Source organism: Podarcis muralis, chromosome 5 (genome assembly GCF_964188315.1).
Source record: "Podarcis muralis chromosome 5, rPodMur119.hap1.1, whole genome shotgun sequence".
Taxonomy (NCBI): Eukaryota; Metazoa; Chordata; class Lepidosauria; order Squamata; family Lacertidae; genus Podarcis; species Podarcis muralis.
Window position 1 is genome coordinate 45,690,992 of NC_135659.1, and position 21,015 is coordinate 45,712,006.

Below are 21,015 nucleotides of genomic sequence, written 5' to 3' on the forward strand. Positions count from 1 at the left end.
GCAAAAGAGCTGCCACCACCAAGCCAAAACAGGGCTGCTTTTTCATGCATCTTTTATCCCAAGATAAGGTGTCATTAGTGGATTAGGTTGCTGTTCCATACTGACCTGTGAATCACCCAAGATAATCAGGAAAATAGTGTTGCTTCAAGTGTTATTACTTCAAGATAAAAATTCTGAAATGCAGCCCCATGATAGCTAAATTATTATGGTAGAAATGAGCCCACAGGCTCCCAAGAACAACATGTTATATTTTTAAAAGCAAACTTTATTACTCTGTGTGTGTGTGTGTGTGTGTGTGTGTGTGTGTGTGTACACGCATGCACACACACAGAGACACACACAGACAGAGCAAAACACATACAATTTGTACCCAAATGTGACTTCAGCAGTTTCAGAAAAGCATGTATTTTAGATAGAACCTGCTTCAGATTCCCCTTTTTATAAATTATTTCCTTGAAATGATAATATTCTCACCATCTTATTCCTTTTTACATTTTCTTTATACAGTCTGTAGGATTATACCCATTTGGGGTATTTCCGCTACTGTTTTGCAATTACTATTATTTCCATTTTCTTTCTATGTATATAGTACAGTGGTACTTTGGTTGTCAAATGGCTTGGCTCCCAAACAAATCGGCTCCTGAACGCTGCAAACCCGGAAGTGAGTGTTTCAGTTTGTGAATGTTTTTCGGAAGCTGAACGTCCAACATGGCTTCCATGGCTTCTGATTGAGTGCAGGAAGTTCCTACAGTCAATTGGAAGCCGTGCCTTGGTTTTCGAATGGTTCTGGGAGTCGAACGGACTCCCGGAACAGATTAAGTTCAACAACCAAGGTACCACTGTATAATAATAATCTACACCCTTATTTATCGAATTACATATTAGCCCTTGAATCTATGAGCAACAGTTCTAGGCAAAGTGATAATGCTGCTAGCTTCTGTACAACATTTCTCCTGGCAGTTGGGTAACCCGTCAGAGTTGATGGGCTAGTTAATTCTCTTAAGGCTATCCATAGAAAAACATTAGCAGTATACTTTTCTGCTCCTGAACTGAGACTACTGAAGAAACACTGCTATCTACGGCTCCATAAGTTTTGTGTGCTAAAATAGAAGCTCCTCTCACAGAAGTCATTGAGGTGTTCACGGCCCCAAGTTACTGAATAATGGATTTCTCTCCAGTTAGCTTTGTGCCTTCCACAGATTGCTGCAATGTTTGGGGATGTTTCATCCATTTTTCAGATGCTAAAAAGCTTAAGCTGGTCATTCACCCAATGACTGTGGGAGAGAGAGAAGGAAATGGAGAAAATGTTTCACTGAAATATTCATAATTGTGACACAGGAATGACATGAAATATTTACATTTAACAGCTACGTGTAAGCAGGATGGCTGACGAATGGCCATCTGTGAGGGCTGAATTTTTTCGTTCCCTTTAGAAGGCCTCTTTAAATTTACATACAAAACTATGGGGGAAATCACTGGATATCATATGAATAAGTCCAATAACTAAGCGATGCCTGCCTTCAGGAATTTAACTCTGGTTTTAAAATCTCCCTTTGGGCTCCTGTATATACCACTTATTTTTCCCATCCAATCTTTGTCTTCCATCTTGCTTTCGTGACACCTCTTTCCTATATTGTGGCAAGGAATCTTAACAGGAACAGCCTAGAATTTTCTTCTTCCTTCCATGTTTTTTTGTTTTTAATAGCTTGTTCGGATCAGTAAGATGGTGTCTTATCCAACATGTGTCATTTTAATGTCTTGGAGACAAACATTATTTATTTATTTATTTTATTTTATTTATTTATTTGTTTGTTTGTTTATTTATTTGTTTGTTTATTTATTTGTACCCCACCCATCTGGCTGGGTTTCCCCAGCCACTCTGGGCGGCGAAACCAAAAATACACTAAAATATCACACATTAAAAACTTCCCTAAACAGGGCTGCCTTCAGATGTCTTCTAAATGTCAGGTAGTTGTTTATCTCTTTGACATCTGATGAGAGGGCGTTCCACAGGGTGGGCACCACTAGCGAGAAGGCCTGCTGCCTGGTTCCCTGTAGCTTTGCTTCTCGCAGTGAGGGAACCGCTAGAAGGCCTTCGGTGCTGGACCTCAGTGTCCGGGCAGAACGATGGGGGTGGAGATGCTCCTTCAGGTATACTGGGCCGAGGCCGTTTAGGGCTATAAAGGTCAGCACCAACACTTTGAATTGTGCTCGGAAACGTACTGGGAGCCAATGTAGGTCTTTCAGGACCGGTGTTATATGGTCTCAGCGGCCGCTCCCAGTCACCAGTCTAGCTGCCGCATTCTGGATTAGTTGTAGTTTCCGGGTCACCTTCAAAGGTAGCCCCATGTAGAGCGCCTTGCAATAGTCCAAGCGGGAGATAACTAGAGCATGCACCACTCTGGTGAGACAGTCCACGGGCAAGTAGAGTCTCAGCCTGCATACCAGATGGAGCTGATAGACAGCTGCCCTGGATACAGAATTGACCTGCGCCTCCATGGACAGCTGGGAGTCCTCCACACCAGCCTGCCCCTTGTCCCCCAAGAACAGTACTTCTGTTTTGTCAGGATTCAACCTCAATCCATTAGCCACCATCCATCCTCCAACCGCCTCCAGGCACTCACACAGGACCTTCACTTCCTTCACTGGTTCCAATTAAAAAGAGAGGTAGAGTTCGTTTTGATGTAGGCTAGAAACAAGCCTTCTGCCTGCATGTTCTTTCCTCTCTTTCCTTTTCCCTGTTTTTGCATGCCTTGATTCAATACCTTCTGGTTTGTTAAAACCACAGTTTTCTATGACATTGAGCTGATAAATCACGATTTGATATCTTTGTTTGCAGGGAATGGTCAAGCCACAGTTTGAGTGTGGCTTGCTATTCTGGTGTATATGTAGCGCTCAAACCACAGTTTTCAAATGTGAACATAATACAGAGAGTATTGAATTAAAGCACAAGAGAGAGGAGAGGAGGCCACAGGCATGCAGCACATCCCTGGTCCAACAAACCATAGAAACCATGATTTGTTGAGCAAAGACCGTTAGGTCTGAAGCAGGCCACAGTGATTTTTTTCTTCCTGGAGATTTATTCCCATGCACACATTCCAGTACTGTGGACCATGTTCAACCTAGTAGAAGTGGAAGCAAGCACAAGGGCTCCTGCTAACACAAAGGGACTTTCCCCCTTTCCTCTCCCTGAGGACTCCCAGAATTGCGCATTGAGGGGGTTGTTCTACTGGGCAAACAGAAATGCTTGAGCTGGCATAATGTTTGCTTTAGTGCAATACTGAATTCTTCTCATGTTTATTGTGTAAAGTTCAAAATTCTCCTTTAAAAACATTGACATTACAAGGTCTGCTCTGGTCCCACTACACTTCTTTGTAGTGTACGTAATAGAGGGATGTCAGGAATTAAAACTGAATCTGTCCTGAGGCCAGGTTCTTTCACTTGTTGCTGTAATTACTTTGAAAGAATGAAAGCACTGGCTATGTGTTAATTATGATAAATAGTAAAAATGCTTTGGCAGACAAACAAAAAGGGAGATGAGCAGATGAACCAAAAAATAGAAAAGGTTTGCTTCGGTGGGTGATATTTCTTGTTTCTGTAGAAGTATTAAATATTTTTTAAATCCCTTAAAATGTGCTTAGTGACAGAGCACTGTGTGTGGCATCTCCTGCAAAATAATCTGAGGTGATGGTACTGAAAGAGGCCTTTGCTTGAGATAGCTGGAGAATGACTACTGATCTAGATAGACCCTCAGAATAAGGCAACTGAAAGTATCCCTAAAGATATGCATGCCTTTAAAATTATGCATATGACATACAATCCATTTACGTTTGAACAATATGAAATGTAATATAAGGAGTGTTTCAACTATTAATGACATAGCCATAAGGAGACAGGCAGGAGATCAGCATGGATTGAATATGAGCAGTGCAGGGCTTGCAGCAGGTCTGATATGCTTAATGAGTGTGGCAAGCCTCTGGAAATAACCCCGTACAGGTGCATTCTTCACAGTTCCCATTTGTGCTACAAATTTTCACGTGCAACTTTGGACTAATTACTCCAAATGCCTCCATATGGCACATTTTACCAGCTGGCAACAGAAGCCCTAAGCCGTTTGGCGGGTAGGTTTTTCCGGCTGATACAGCAGGAGAACAACCTCATCACCAAACCCTTCAAGCATTTGCATTCTGTGATTCAAGTTAGTGAAGAACGACGCTGCATTGTCCCATCCGTCTATGTTTTCAACCTGCCTTTTTTTGTGTGTTTCCATATTGCTTCACATTAACAGGCTAAATGGATTGTTAACAGGCTGTCATGGGGAAATAAGAACCAGCTTGGTTCTATGGCTGCTCAGATCCCAAGGTGGCAATTTTCAAAATATTTGAATTGCTGATTTTTCGTTGAATTAGCTTAGTCCCATTGACTTCAATGAGGCCAAAGTGGCTTAAGTTGAAGAGGGCTGTGCTTGACAGTAGGTGTCCTATCCGAAACACGGTGATAAAACTGCAGTCCCCCAATGTACCATATGTCGGAAGGTAAACATGTAAAATGTGCCTTTTGGAATAAAAAATACCAGAGATGTTCAGGACAACACCTCGCAACGCAACATCCACTTTTTCTGGTGCTTTCTGCCGCATGTTGCTGGATCTAAAAAGAATCCCCATAGGATAATTGCACAAAGTCCTTTTTAAAGGATGTGCTAACATGCAGCACAGAGTGGAAACCTTGGTGTACTCCCACATCTGACTTTCAACAAAGACACTTTTGCACGTTTTGACACTTTGGCGAGTTGGGAGGCATTTGTAACTTACTAAGGACAAACAGAAGCACTATAAAGCATTGTTCAAACAGTTCTCCTTGCCAGAGCATGGTTCAACATAGTGAACTTGAGTCCCTGTTGTGTGTATGTCCAGCATGGGGGATTGTACCATATCATGTTATCATGCCTGATGGTGCCTGCTGTGCTTGTTGCTTGTTGCCTCCTTGCTGTGCCCCAGGGTATTGAGGAGCCGTAATTTCTGAACTCCGGGACAGTTTGCGAAATTGCCGCAGAGATTCTCCCGGGAGGCTCTTGGATCACATGAATTAGTGTCTGTGTCATATTGCTCCAGCAACTCAATGGCAGTGATTTTCTGTCATTTAGGATAAGGATGCAATTCCCCAAAGAGGAGGCACTCAAATGAGTGCTTTGAGATAGGTTTATTCAGGGACACTGCGGCAGCTGTAAGCTTTGAAATTCAGCTCGGAGGTTGCTGTTTTGCACCCTCTAAAACCTTCAGTTGTTGCTGTTTTTTACTGACAGTTTTTTTTTAAATGATAGAGACAATAAGAATTTTCTTGTTTTAGATATGTATTTATTTATGAATCTGTCCCCAACATCCCAGTATAAGTATGTATGTATTTTTGTTTGCATTGAAAATTGAATAAGGAGGAAGTAATGAAAGAAAATCAATGCTCAGCTATGAAGCTCACTGAGTGGCCCTGGGCTATTCACCCTCTTTCAGCCTAACCTCCATAACTGAATGGCTGTGAGGTCAGAATTGGGCAAGTCCCTCTCCCCATGTATACCTCACTGAATTCTAGTGTGCTGAGCAATGGTGCCAATCTCCTTAGAAGAAACTTCAAAAGAATAAAAAATATAAACAGCAATGTGAAATACAAGATAATTTCTACAAATCGCTCACAGCGCCAAATGATGAGCAATAATAAAAAAGCACCCACTCAGCCCAAAATATAAAAACACAATTCCTCTAACTGTTCCTTTTCTAATAACAGTGCAGCAATAAAAATATGATCCACATATTGGTTACCTGAAGAAAATAATTACTTTAGGTCCTTTCCAACGGATGGGAGTGCAGTAGCTTTCCAGAGGTCAAATGGCGATGAATTCCAGAACCCAGAGCCTACCGCTAGAAACAGAACTGTTTATTTTGTTTTATTTAAGTTTTCGTTTATTTAAGTCCTGCTCTTTAGGACTAGTCTATCCAAGGCAACTCACAAAGTACAGTGGTACCTCAAGTTACAAACGCCTCAGGTTACAAACGCTTCAGGTTACAAACTCCGCTAACCAGGAAGAGTTACCTCAAGTTGAGAACTTTGCCCCAGGATGAGAATGAAAATCGTGTGCCGGCAGTGCAGCAGCAACAAGAGGCCCCATTAGCAAAAGCACGCCTCAGGTTAAGAACAGTTTCAGGTTAAGAACGGACCTCTGGAACGAATTAAGTTGGTAACTAGAGGTACCACTGTAATAAGAAGATAGAATAAATTACAATAAAATCACAATCTGTTTTAAAAACAGCATTAACACAGAGGCAGAAAACGTGTGTCAAAATACTCAGAAGTGTGTTAATTTTTATTCCTTTTTTCCCCCAAGCTCTGGTGACCTGCAGCCCTGATGAGTTCCAGTGTGGCGATGGGACTTGCATCCATGGAGCCAAACAGTGCAACAAAGTGCATGACTGCCCTGACAACAGTGATGAGGCTGGCTGCGTTAACGGTAGGTGCAATCTAACGGTAGGTGTATGGGGTATAGCAAAAACCGTTGCTCTGGAAAGGCTCAAATAGATGCTAGAGATGGCATCTAGTCCATTTTTCACGACTCAGCTGCTCCTCACTGTGAATTTCTCGACCACTCAGCAATGAGGCTTCCTCAGGGAAATACCCTCCCCCCCCCCCCAAAAAAAAAAACTTTAGTAGGCTTTGCTTTTGTCACATGTTGCAGCTAAATACCCCATTGCCTAATCCCATCCCATTTCTTCTAAATTTCCTCCTCTTGCATCTTTATGTCCTTTCTTCATTTTCACGTGCCTAATCTAACGTCATCTGCTTTCCCTCCCTTGCCTGACGCAACAGAAGCGGCGTGCGAGAATCCCACCAAGTTTCAGTGTAAGAGTGGAGAGTGCATAGAGGAAGTCAAGGTGTGCGATTCACACAGGGACTGCAGGGACTGGTCTGATGAGCCCCTGAAAGCATGTGGTACAGTACACTACTCTTCTTTATTTTGTCCTCCTGTTTTAACAATCCCTCACATCCTCTGTCTGCTTAGGGCCGTCAGAACAGGGGCATATGGCTGCTGGTGATGTGCCTAATGTAGTTTTTCTGCCCACCTTGTTTGTGTGTCTATTGCATGGGTACAAAAGGAACTGGAATCTAATAGCTTGAGTCATAGGCCGGGCATTGTTCTGAGGAAATGCCCTGTCACATCAGGAAATAAATCCAGGTTGATTGCAAATATGTTTGAACTCACACATGATATGAATTTCCCTCGTCTCCTGACCTCTTGCTGATGCTAATTATTTGTTGTAGCTATCGTAAAGTATAAGACAAGGTTTATGTGAATGTTCACATTTCTCTTACAGTTAGGTCTTATAAATGGGTGGCGTGAAGTCAACACACAGGCTCAATTCATTCTTCCATACATTTTATTTGTATGCCTTTTTTGCCCAAATGAAATCATGCTCAACACTGGTTACAAGAAAGAAAACAGGAATGCATTTCAAACAAACACTACAAAAACAATTTCACAATAATATAGCAAAACAATGGCATAGGAATAATGTAGCAAAACAATAGCAAATATAATAACATACCCCAAAAAATACATTTCAATACCATAAATATAATATGGTTACTTCAGGGGTGAGCAAACTTTTTTAGGAGGGGGCCGGTTCACAGCCCCTCAGTGGCGGGCCAGACTGCGTGCACACACAACGCACACAGTGGATGGGGGCTTCCCTCTCCCCCCCAACCCCTCTCCTCCCTTTCCTACCTCCTCCGAGGGTCTGCCTGCAGTTGGGAGCCACTGGCGGCGGTGGCGCCTCTCCTTTCCGGGTCACCAGCTTTCCTGGGTGACAGACATGGGGCCAGCAGGCGTGCCAAGCTCCAGCCGAAGCCCCGCGACGCTACCATCACAATGCGCCCATCACAATGCCCATAGCGCGGCCATGGACGGAGAGGCCGGCTGGCAGGTGGCGAGTCTGAGCCATGTCTCAGCGCGTGGGTGGCGAGGGTTTGGATTGGCTGGCTGCTGGCACCAATCAAAGCCCAGCTCCCTTCCTCCGCATGGCAGGGAGAAGCCAGGAGGAGGGAGGAGGCACCGCCAAGGTGGGGGGGAATGGTGCCCAAAAACAATTGCAGAAAAAAATGGCGCAGCCCGAATGATCATGCCGATCCAAGTGGCGATTCCAGGACCAGAGGGCATTTGGGCCTGATCCGGCCCACGAGCCTTAGTTTGCTGACCTCTGGGTTACTTAAACAGCATGCAGCATCCAGTAGCAAAAAAAGTGTGGTCCTGAGCTTCACCTTAGTCCTAGGAACACCCCTCCTGTGGTGTTGTTCAGTGTCCCTCTCCTGCTGCAGCTTCTTAGAAAACTTCCAAGGGCAAGGGGTGGGGTAGCTGGAAACACCCCTCCCATGATGTTGCTTAAGATGTGCACCCAGGTAGTGACAGCATACACGTGGTAGCGAAGTGGGCAAACATGCCGCACTCTCCAGTCCACAGATAATGTCACACACAGTTCCACACAGGGCATTATTACACAAGCCCCACTACTCTTTCCTAAGGACCACACAAGTCAGGCATCCACAACAGCATATACCTGCATGGGCATCACTGATATGCATGAAGTTGTTAGGGGCAGGAGGCTTACCTTCTCCCACGCCATGTGAGAGGTGTTGGCACCTGGGTAAGTGCCTGAATGGGACTGTGCAAATGCATCCTCACTTAAAATTTGCCTTTATTTTGATTGTACTCAGCAGGGGTGTGTTTATAAGAAAAGGCCTCCATGGAAGAACAGCAGCTGATTCTTTCCATAAAAATGTATCACGTAAACTCATTATAAAAGCTCTGAGTGATGAGGCGCTGGGCAAATGTCATTAAGGTATAGGAATAATTCAGTTATCTGTGACATGGAGGTGTATTCAAAAATAGCAGAATCCTGATCACGTCATTAAATAAGCCAAATATGTATTGACTGAATAATATTCACCAACAGAGTCGTCTCTTTTGGCATGTTTTTTTATTGACAAGTGATCATGAATTCAGAATAGCGTGTTCCCTTAGAGCAGAGAAAGTATAAGATCTCTTTCTAGGATGATCAAACAAAGCTATTCTTATTGATGTGGACATGACTGAACTGTTAACGCTGCTGAATACGCTCTTGGCCACGAACAGAATCAGATTCTCTCTGAATACATTGTCAAGAAGGGGATTGAACGGACTGAATCTTACCATTATGGCTGTTTTTACTGCTGGTACCATACATGACTGTTTGTTTTTGTGACATCTTGAAGGCTCTGGTTATTTATTATTTATTTAGCATCAATGATAAGGTGCTGTGTAGAACATTCCTCTGTGCCTTGGCCCCATGGTTTCACCGTTTTACCCCAGTTTCTGGGCAAGAGCAAGTCTGCCTTATTTGGCTTTGGTAAGGATTACCGTACCTTAGTGCAGGAATTGGGACCCTTGTTGGATTCCGGTTTCCATCTGCCCTCGCTGGCATGGCCAATGGTCAGAGGTGGTGGTAGCTGGACACCACCTCAGTTCCATACCCCTGCTGTTGGGCTGGGTGAGAAGAAGAAGAGTTTGGATTTGATATCCCGCTTTATCACTACCCTAAGGAGTCTCAAAGCGGCTAACATTCTCCTTTCCCTTCCTACTCCACAACAAACACTCTGTGAGGTGAGTGAGGCTGAGAGACTTCAGAGAAGTGTGACTAGCAGCTGCATGTGGAGGAGCGGGGAAGCGAACCCAGTTCACCAGATTACGAGTCCACCACTCTTAACCACTACACCACACTGGCTCAAGCTGAAGCTTGACAAGTTGAAGCTCAGTCCAGAAAAGTCAGAGATGGCTTAGCAATTGTATGTACCATCTGTTCTGAATTGTGTCAGGGGTATTTGGGGGATATTCTTGGATTTGCTTGTGCTTCTGGATGGCCAGGTAGTAATGCTCATCCAAAGTACCTTTCCACGTTTGGCTGCACCTTCTCTTGGGAGATGGGGACCTTGCCGCAGTCATGTGTGCCTGGACATCCTCAATATGGGACTCTTGTAATGCACTCGACATTGATAACCCTTGATTAACTATTCAGAAGCTTGAGTTGGTCCTTAATGCAGCAGCATGATTACCGTATTTTTCGCCCTATAGGACGCACCGGCCCATAGGACGCACCTAGATTTTGGGGGGTGAAATAAAGGGGGGGGAATTATTATTTTTTTCCCAGGCGCGGGGCTGGGGCGTGGGAAGCTCGGGCTTCCCCCGACGCCAGCCCCCAGAACAGGACCCAGAGCGATGCCGAAGCTGCGTGCAGCTTTGGCATCGCTCTGGGAGCTTGTGGGGCTGGGGGCGGGGAAAGCAGAGCTTCCCCCTCCCCCAGCCCCCAGAACGGGACCCAGAGCCATGCCGAAGCTGCGTGCAGCTTTGGCATCACTCTGGGAGCTTGCGGGGCTGGAGGAGGGGAAACTGGAGCTTCCCCCTCCCCCAGCCCCCAGAACGGGACCCAGAGCCATGCCGAAGCTGCGTGCAGCTTTGGCATCGCTCTGGGAGCTTGCGTGGCTGGAGGAGGGGAAAGTGGAGCTTCCCCCTCCCCCAGCCCCCAGAACGGGACCCAGAGCGATGCTGAAGCTGCGTGCAGCTTTGGCATCGCTCTGGGAGCTTGCGGGGCTGGAGGAGGGGAAAGCCCTCCACCAGCCTTCTAACCAAGTCGGGGGACAGCGGGAAAGGTGCGCTGCGCCTCCCGCTGTCCCCCGAGTTTGCGGGGCTGGTGACAGGGAGGAGCAGGCTTCTCCCCCCCGCCAGCCTTCTAACCAAGTCGGGGGACAGCGGGAAAGGCGCGCTGCACCTCCCCGCTGTCCCCCGAGCTTGTGGGGCTGGCGGTGGGGCTCTCCAGGCTTCAGCGAAAGCCTGCATTCGCCCCATAGGACGCACACACATTTCTCCTTCATTTTTGGAGGGGGAAAAGTGTGTCCTATAGGGCGAAAAATACGGTACTTGCAAATTACAAAGGGACGGAAAATAAAACTGCAAAAATCATAATGCTGTTATACGATCTATGCCGCAATTGTGTATAATATTTTCTAAAAAACCCCACCAAACCACACACACAAGGTGCCTCCACAGCTATCTATGCACATGCCCTGTCTGTACTTAATTGGCATAATAGAAGCAGCACATTAGAAAGCAGGACAAACACAAAAGAGAACGCCTGCTGGTATGAATGGGCAAGATCAAAGTTGTTCCTCATTTATAAATTCAAATACATCTGTGGACTACTCTGGTCTAATTTGAATGGGAGAAATGCAGACAAACAGCCAAATGCTCAAGTGTGGACAAGCCCTAAGTGCAGAGACAAGCCCTGGGGCAGAGATGAGGAGTTCCTCTGTTCTCCTTCCTAACCTCTGAATAAGACCCCCAACATTAATCATTTTCAGGCGCATGAGCACTCCCACAAGTCATCCCAGTGTTTCAGATTTGGTGTTAATCGTACCGTTTGACAACAGAAGCATCTATTCAGTGTCAAGAGCCCAGAGGCATGACTTTTTCAGTTCAAAGGTTTTGTATTGGTCATTGCACCTGCTGGGGCACTTGATATACACCCAGTTGAGACGTGAGAGTGACTTGCAGAAGTGAGACTGCTTTAACAGATGTGGCGTAGGCTACGTTGAGTAAACCTGTCATTCTCCTCGTTTCAGTGAGATGGTTATAGAACTTGGCATACTATGCTGCAACGACCTGCTGTAAACAAAAATAACAATTAATATTGAAGACCTTCTTCACGTTCCAGCAACCTTCAGTAGTGTTTCACTATGCGTATGGCCTAATTGGCTAATGTCCAATCTAGCCAGTAGTCACAGCAAGATCAATCTAAACAATGGATAGCAGACAACATGCACCCACCATCATAATCTGAGGGACTGTTCTGGTCTCTGTGAACTTCCTCCTGTTAATAACATTGTTAACTGTAACATTTTTGTTCAGATAGGGTGAGAATGCTGCACCAAAGCTGTTGTGGAAATCTTTCCAGTGCAGTGTTTTCTGCCTGTTACATTTTCTTCCAAGGTTCACGTCTTACCCACTAAATAACTGCATTCATGAAAAGACCGGTAGTTGGACAGCGAGGCTCAGGGAGAGAATGCATCAGCAGCTTTCCCCCCTCATGTCTTAGATTCAGACTGCTCCCAACAAATCTTCTTACTGCAGGATTCCTACATTGAACTGTACAGCAAATCCCACACTAGGAAGAAAACATTGTTCCTCACTTTGTGTAGGTTAATTGAAATGGCAAGCGAAATGTTGTTTCGGGCATTGAAATGACCTCCTTCAACCCCCTCAGCAGTTTAGAGTTGCCAGGATAAAATTGTAGTGGATTTTCAATTTCAGCTCCTGCCAATGGGGGAACAAATGGTCTGGACTCCCCCCACCCCACCCCCTACAAGTTGTCAGGGTTAGACAGGATTATTACTGGCAGGGTATCTGGAACTGCAGAGTTCCTTTGTTCCTCCTTCTATTGCGTTCCTCAAATGGAAAAACTGACATAGATTGGCTTAGTTAATTCACAGTGTAGTTTGTTAGAGTGCCAGACTGGGACAGAAATTTCAGGTCCAAAAACTGCATCTATTGCAGAATGCTGCTGCTGGAGTATTCGCAGGCACTTTGTGGAGGAGCCATCTTACACTTACCTTGTGGGATGTGCCGTGGCTGCCTATATGTTAACTGGCCCAATTCAAGGTGCTACCTTGATATTTAAAGCGCTGGACAACTTGGGACCTGGCTATTTAATGCAGCAGCCTCTCCCCATACCAGCCATCACTGAAATTGATCAAGGGGACCTCGCTTGAAGTCTCACTGGCCTCTTTTGGTCATTGTCTTGGAATGTGAGACAGGGCCTTCTTGGTGATTGCTCCCCAACTCTAAAATTCATTTCCCTTAGAAGAGCAGGCAGCAATGTCGGCCAATCTTCATCTAGTTCCATTCTTCTGCTTTGGCTTACGGAGCATATAACGGATCATAAACAAACAATAAAAGTAATTTGGACAAAAAGATGCACGTTAAGGCAAAGTTCTGTGAGCAGGTCTTCTGTTCAAATTTCTGCTCTGGTGGCTATTTCTGTTTAGGACATCTTATACTGAGGGAATACCATCAATGATACCTGGTAATATTTAATAATTCTGGTCTTTCTAGAAATTTGCAGTCTTAGGACGGAACCTTTTGTTAAGTCTAAATAGCCCATACCTCTCTTCTAGGAGTGAATGAATGTGCACTCAACAATGGCGGCTGCTCCCACATATGCAGAGATTTGAAGATTGGCTATGAGTGTGAGTGTCCTCCTGGATACAAGCTTCTCGACAAAAAAACATGTGGAGGTAATTTGCATAGAAGCAGCAGCTCTTTGTGTTTCTCTGTACAGCAGCACATAATTATAGTCGCTCCAGGCTCACTCCACATCCTGATGGGCTTAATTACAAGTTACTGATGATTTTTAAACTTCCCTTCCAGACATAGATGAATGTGAGAATCCCGACGCTTGTAGCCAGATCTGCATCAACTACAAGGGAGACTATAAATGTGAATGCTATGAGGGTTACGAGATGGACACTCTGTCCAAAAACTGCAAAGCTGTAGGTAAGGAAATGCTCTAATCCATTCTGCATGATCCATAGAAAGCCAGGTGCAGGCTTGAGGACCCACAAGTAGAATTGACAAGTACCGTATTTTTCGCTCTATTGGACGCACCGGACCACAGGACGCACCTAGTTTTTAGAGGGGGAAATCAAGGGAAAAAATATTATTTTTCCCCCCCCAGCCCCAAAGAGCAACGGACAGGCTGCACGCAGCCTGTCCACTTCTCCCAGACCTTCTCGGGGCTGCGGGGGAAGCCCGGGTTCCCCCCCCCCCAGCCCCAAAGAGCAAAGAAGCCAAGACAGCGCGCGGGGTCCATAGCCGCACAACCTCTCCAGCCAGGAGCTAAACCTCTCCAGTGCAGCTAAAGAAGAAGACAAGGCAGCAAGCGCGATCCATCCCGCTCGCTGCCTTGGCTTCTTCTTTAGCCTTGCGCAGCATCTTTAGTCTTGCGCAACGGGATGGATTGCGCATGCTGTCCACCGGGGCTGGACTAGATGACTCCTGGGGTTCCCTTCCAACCCTGCAATTCTATGACCTCGGAAGGTGTTTGGGGTCTCCACCACTGGAGGCTTTTAAGCAGCGGTTGGGGGACCATCTGCCTGGCGTTCTTTAGCTGTGATTCCTACATTGTGAGGGGGCTGGGCTAGATGACCCTCGGGTGGCCCTCCCAACTCTATACAGTCCTACAGTTCTGCGGCAGGAGATCCACAGCCACTTCACACAATGCCCACTCCCAATTTTCATTGGAGAGACATGTGGCTTCACTGTCTAGGTAGGTACCCCCCTACCTGCCACACTTCCCCCACCCCACTTAAGCTGGGGGGGGGGGAATCCGCTGAAGCCTCCAGCAGCGGAGGATCCATGGTCCCCTTCCTTCCCTCCTCCGTAGTTGCTTTGAAGGAGGAAAGTGGGAGAGGAGCTGCTTACACGAGTGTAAGCTGCCCCCCTCCCACTTTCCTGCTTCAAAGCAATCACGGAGGGGGGAATCTGCTGAAGCCTCCAGCAGCGGAGGATCCATGGTCCTCTTCCTTCCCTCCTCCTTAGTTGCTTTGAAGGAGGAAAGTGGGAGAGGAGCTGCTTACACGAGTGTAAGCTGCTCCCCTCCCACATTGCCGCCTCAAAGGGAACCCGGGAGGAGGGAATCTGCTGCAGCTTCCCCCACCTCCCGCAGAAGCCGCACGCTCTTTAAAGGGGCGGTGCGGCTTCTCCTGGGTTTTCTGGGAGGTGGGCGGATTCCCCCACCTCGTAGAAAAGCCTGCAGGAGCCGCACAGGCTTTAAAGAGGGCGCCGCTCTTGGGGGCTTTTCCCCCAGGAGGGAGAAGGGACTGCTACAGCCAGTCAGTCCCTTCTCCCTCCTGGAGAAAAGCCTGCAAGAGCGCACAGAGCTTGTGTGCGGCTCTTGGGGGCTTTTCCCGCCTGCCTCCCCCCCTGCATTCGCTCCATAGGACGCACACACATTTTCCCTTGCTTTTTAGGAGGGAAAAAGTGCGTCCTATGGTGCGAAAAATACGGTAACTCTGTTGAGATGATTGCTCAAAAGTCAAACATGATAGATGGCTCAGTTTGCAAAGTGGAAGGAAAGTGCTTGTTCTAGAATCTAGAAGATGCAAACAGCTCCGATTGGACTAATTCACATGCTGCATTTCTGCAGAAACAGGCAGGAACTGCTGTTCCATGTACTTGCAAAGGAAAACCTAATGAATGAATTGTTACTTGCGGAATTCTAAAATGAATTCTTACAACGTTTAGTTTTCTTTGCAAGGTATATAGAATTTGTTTTCATCAAGCTACCCTCTTGCTTTCACATTATCTGTGAGGTGGTCATCAACATATGCTGTTATAGAATCTGTACTGCTTCCTAAATGCCTTGATTCCATCTTAGATTCATTCTCTAGACCTGCCCCTTTGATTAAGCTGTGGAGGTGTGCATGTGTGTGTGTGCATATATATCTCTAATCTAGACAGGGGGGAAGTCTCCCTATTATTTCTTCAGTAACTAGATATAATAATGGTTGTTTGAAGCATTTTCTTTCTAAATTTTTAATGATAGAAAAATCTAATTGTGGAACATTGTCTGCATTAGGACTACATGATAAACCATATAATATCATGATGGAAGTTAGCCTAGCTCCCACCTCCAGGTCATGCACTCCTCTCATTTTCTTCCAGCACAGCTGCAAGGATGAGTTTGGAAGCTTTGCCTTCCATTTTCAATTGCCCAGCCAATATTTCATGAAACTTGCCCTTGATTTTATTTTTTTAATAGAGAGATTTCACTGCAGGGGAGATTCCTGTGTTGCTCTTAATGCAATGTTCCCAATCCTCCCAGTGTTCAGGTGTGTGAGTGACTCTTCCATCTGTCAAGTTGAGAGAAATAATGTGTGAGTTGCTACAGCAAATGTGACTTGCTAGTGCTGGTAAGAACAGCAGCCACTACTGATCCTTCCTGTTGTTCTAGCCAGTTTCAAATACTCCCAAAGCTTCTATTTTCCTTCCAGCTTAGACATGCTCTTATGACAAAGCAACAGAAGTGAGATCTAACTCTGCACCAGAGAGCTATGCTATTTTGTAAGCTGCTTAAAAAAATAAAATAAAGTAACTTCCGGAGTTCTGTTCCATGCAGGGAAGAGCCCGTATTTGGTTTTCACAAATCGCCATGAAGTACGCAAGATAGACTTGGTGAAAAGGGACTACTCTCGCATCATCCCCATGCTGAAGAACGTGGTTGCTTTGGATGTGGAGGTGGCAACAAACAGGATATACTGGTGTGATTTATTCTACAGGAAAATATACAGGTGTGGGGCTCTCATTTGGCTACCCAAACGGCCACATCTTATGTCAACTTAATTGCAAGGTCTCACAGAACTCAGATTTTTTTCCCCCTCTTCATTGTGGCATCGGAAATGTGCCTGTTGAAAGTGTGCATCTGTGTGCCTTTGGGGTGCAACGCCCAGATGCATGTGCTGAGACTGTGTCTAATTACACAGTGAAACAGCATTTGCTTGATGCAACAAAGCTGACCGTCTCTCTTAGGCACTCAGATCTGAATTACTATTGCCCCCTGCTGCACCATCTGTAGTTCCTTGTGCTTGTTTCCAGCTAATAATCAGAGGCAGGTTCACTGTGACCTGCAGACTAGGAAAGGTGATTTCAAAGATCAGCAAGCCAACTCCGGGAGAAGAGGAAGCTTTTCTAAGATATGGCCAGTTAATAACACTGAAATAGCTGGCTGGGGATTCAAAGAGAGTGATGGAGCCTACAAAAAAGAAAGAGCCAGCAGAAATGTGGTAGAAGGGAGACTTGCTCTATAAACTGTGAACCTTGCAAAATGTATAGTAAAGGACAAAGCTGGGATCTGCCCTTTAAAACCTGGATAATTATTTAACATTTCACTTCTCCTATACCCTACTGGCAGCAAATATCTTTCAGGCTTCTTTTATTGCCAAGGGTTTATTCTCCTCGTTACCAGCAACTGCAACAGTTTTGCCCTGAGCTTTATAGCTATACTTGGTTATGGTTATTGCTGTTGTTTTTCCATCGGTGCCCGTGAGAAGCCCATGGCATGGGCAGCTGACTTTTGTTGCCTTCAACAAATAAGCTACACTTCCATTTTTCTGCATAGGGATGGGAGAGGAGAGGTGATTTTCATGCCCTAAGTTCTGCTTTTGCAGAAACCAGCAGCTGTATATTGTTATTGCTGCCTGCTTCTCCTTCAACAGGAAGGGAGATAAAGCGCCCCTCTTCCCCCCACTCTCCATGGAGAAAAGAAGGGTCCGGCTTCCCCTTCCCATTGGAATTCTGCAGGGGGCAGAAGCAGCAAGGCACTGGAGAAAATGGGTAGAGAACGGTTATTCTCCCTGTCTTATAACACTAGAATTCATAGATACCCAGTGAAGAGGAATGTTGGAAGATTTGGGACAGATAAAAGAAAGTACTTCTTCACCTGCCAATTGAATGACTTTAAATGAGGATAAGATGAATTCATGGAGGATAAGTTATCAACGGCTATTAGCCATGATAACTATGCTCTGTCTCCATTGTCAGAGGCAGTAATGCTTCTTAATGCCAGTTGCTGGAAACTGCAGGAGGGGAGAGCGCTGTTTTGCTCAGATCCTCTGTTCAGGTTTCCCACAGGGCTCTGGTTGGCTACTGTGAGAACAGGATGCTGGACCAGGTGTGCCAGATCTAGGTTGGCCTGATATAGGCATAAGCTCCAGGAAAATACAACAGGATGAAAGCAACCTCTCCTTCCTTGTTCTCTGTGGAGGAAAGACAAGAGAGTTTTGTTTCCACAAAAAGGGGAAAAAACAACCTAGCTGTGCCTTTCTGCCTCCTGAAAAAAAATTGGGGGAGGTCAGAAATAAATGACCACTTCTTTTCTGCATGGGGTGTAGGGTATATAGAAGATGTGAATGTGTCTCTCCCCTCCATCCCCATTTGTTTTCTGCAAGAGAACAGTGAGGCATGGCTCACTGTTCAGAGCACAATTCAGAGCAAAACTACCTTTCCTTCTTCTTGAGAAGGAAAAAGAAAAGTGCTATTTCCCACTGCAAGTTGTGGTTTGGGGAAAAGCCCCAGAAACAGCATCTGCTTCTGTCCTGCTGCTAAACAGTCTTTCCCTACCAAACCATTTCTCAAGAATGGAAGAGCTGGCCGGTAGAAACAACTGTGCATGTTGAGAGCTGCCCCTATCCAGGAACATGCAAATGTGCATAATATGTTTATTTGATGAATAAGCTTTCCTTTCTTTTAGTATGGCTTTTCTCATTGTAGAATGTCAAACTGGGCTGTATTGTGGGTGCAGAATTATCCTAGCATGATCCTAATGGTGAAGTTTCATGCCTTGTTTGCAACTCTTTTCCTTTCCTTCTGCATAAAGGTGGCCTTTCCTCCACCTCCCTAAATAAATACAGTGATAATTTTAGTCGTCTCTCCGCAGTGCCTACATAGACAAAGCCAGCGACACAGCTGAGCAAATGGTCCTAATTGATAGCCACTTGAACTCTCCTGAGGGCCTGGCAATGGATTGGGTTCACAAGAACATCTACTGGACAGATTCAGGAAACAAGACCATTTCTGTCGCCACAGCTGATGGGAGTAAGAGGAGGACACTTTTCAGTACTAACTTAAGTGAGCCCAGAGCCATTGTGGTGGATCCAACACGGGGGTAAGGTGTAAAAGAGGGAACACTCATGTCATATATTGCTGAACATATTCCCTGCTTTGCCTTGGTCCTTCTAGCTAGCCAGACCGTAGAATGCAGTGCAATCAGAGTTTATTGTCTAGGGCGCTTTGCTAAAATAATCAGTGCATTACAGCATACAGAAGCCTGATTGCTAGGCGGAATGATTTTAAAATGACAGCATCAGCAGGACTGATTCATATGTTTCTTCATGATTAACCAAGGGATTGGAGTTTGTGGAGTGTTAGGAACATTAGAGGGTGTGGGATCCTTCCTCAGAACAGGAAATTGGATCAGATGTCCTTTTGTATTCTTCCCATCTTTATAGTTCTTTTTAGAACCCAGATTGGCCCATTCAATCTGGTTCTGTTTTATGAATTCATCAACTCTATCTCCCAATTCTGCTGAAGTGATATGAAGAATGCTGCAAATGGCTTTCTTCCTCAGTGCATTTATGCCAAATCAGTCTTTATAGTCAGAGGCTGATCACACAGCTGCATCGCTAGATATTTGTGTTAGGCAGCCATTGGTTGACTTGCTGCTTCATGGTTAACCTAGAGTTCATGAGAACTACTACATGAATGTAGGACCGTTCTCGGCCAAATTAATCCTCCTTACAGAACCCAATCATCTGAAATAGTTTAAGTTTTCAGAAGCAGTCTGCAGCAACCCAAAAGTAGCACCACATTTTTTAAAGGCAGCTCAGTTCAGTAATTGTGTGAGCTTTGTCATAGCACGTGGCCTTCTCTCATCTGCTTTCTCTGCCCTTCTCCAATAGATTCATGTATTGGTCTGACTGGGGTGACGTAGCAAAAATTGAGAAGTCTGGTTTGAACGGCGTAGATCGGCAAGTGCTTGTGATGGACAACATTGAATGGCCCAATGGCATCACACTAGGTAAGGCTACAATCCTAAACCCATTTGCCTGGGACGAAACCCTGTTGAATTTCAATAGGACTTACTTCTGAGTAGACATGATTAGGATTTTTCTGTAAGGTGTGTAAATGGGACCAGATCATTGTAAATGACCAATGTTCCTGGAAATAGGAACATAGGAAGCTGTCGCATACCCAGCCAGACCATTGGCCAAGCAAACTCAGTGTTGTCTACAGTGACTTTGCATTGGGTTTCAGATAGTCTTTCTGAGGCCTACCTAGAGATGCCAAAAATTGAACCAGGGATCTTCCTTTTGCATTCAGAATAAATGCTCTACCACTGAGCAACAGCCCTTCCCACAGACTCCTCATATCTGTAGTTTTTAAAGCTAACTAAGCAAGGGGGGGGGAATAATTGTATTAGTCTCAGGTAGGTTTTTTCACCACTCACTTATATATATATGGACAGTCCATTCAATCTAATCAAAAGGTTTGCTGACACAGCTCCTCCTGAATTTCTCCTGTTGATTCAGCAATTTCTGCTCCCTTCGAAGCCTCCTTCAAAACCTTTCTATAAGGCCAAATTAGACAATACATGTTTTCAAAAAACTGAGAAGCATCATCAAATTCTGTACTTGGGAGCAGAAAAGGGTAGGTGAGAGGAAGCGGCTAACTGGTCTTCCTTCCTGCTATTTTTCCACTCAGAATCACCTCTCACCTGTTTCTCCACTTACAGAGGAATTGATACAACCCTCTCCTCCCATTTTTCTCCCTATGCAAAAGGGGGGGGTACTTGAGGAAGCGGAGGTGGGTCTCAAGCAAACAAATAGCAGGAAGGAAAAGTTCTTTGCTGCCATTCGCCCTTTCCCCTGCTGAAATTAGCATCCTCTCACAGCTGCTCTACAGTTTTTTAAAAAAAAGAAGAAAAGGCAGGAGACTACCCCCGCCAAGTATTGTCTAGTTTGGCCCTTACCTGAATTGCATAGGAGATGTTTGTGGAACAAGATTAGCAAGTAAGTTGGTAAGCCATTTAGCCAAATGAACCATATAGGTAGTTAATGTCGTAGACTAAAAATAAGATATGATTAAAAAATGCCAAGTGTTGGTGTTAATGAGAGTTCAGATAATATGTCTATGAATTTATTCAGATTCTCTGTTTGGATCCTCCCCCGCAATCCAAAAGTGCAGAGAAAAGTCAGCCCAAAAAGTGAGGACAGTATGGCAAAGAGTTGCCTCATTCCAACATTGTTCCTGTAGTTATTTGGCTTCTATGCAGGCCTGACTCTTCCTTGTATGAAGCATAAATGAACAAAGAATTAATCTGGGTCCACTCTATA

At 45.2% G+C, this 21,015-nt stretch overlaps 1 protein-coding gene across 2 annotated transcripts in view; it reads left to right on the forward strand.

Annotated features, from left to right (window-relative positions):
• LRP8 (LDL receptor related protein 8) overlaps nucleotides 1-21,015 on the forward strand; it is a 197,827-nt gene that overhangs the window by 159,464 nt on the left and 17,348 nt on the right. Inside the window, exons 6-12 of one of the 2 annotated variants that reach the window (XM_028733444.2) lie at nucleotides 6,374-6,496; nucleotides 6,853-6,975; nucleotides 13,243-13,362; nucleotides 13,496-13,621; nucleotides 16,245-16,416; nucleotides 18,561-18,788; nucleotides 19,582-19,700. In XM_028733444.2, the coding sequence (XP_028589277.2) occupies nucleotides 6,374-6,496; nucleotides 6,853-6,975; nucleotides 13,243-13,362; nucleotides 13,496-13,621; nucleotides 16,245-16,416; nucleotides 18,561-18,788; nucleotides 19,582-19,700 (1,011 nt within the window). The remainder of the gene's footprint in view (nucleotides 1-6,373; nucleotides 6,497-6,852; nucleotides 6,976-13,242; nucleotides 13,363-13,495; nucleotides 13,622-16,244; nucleotides 16,417-18,560; nucleotides 18,789-19,581; nucleotides 19,701-21,015) is intronic. The other variant, XM_028733445.2, reaches the window with a different exon arrangement.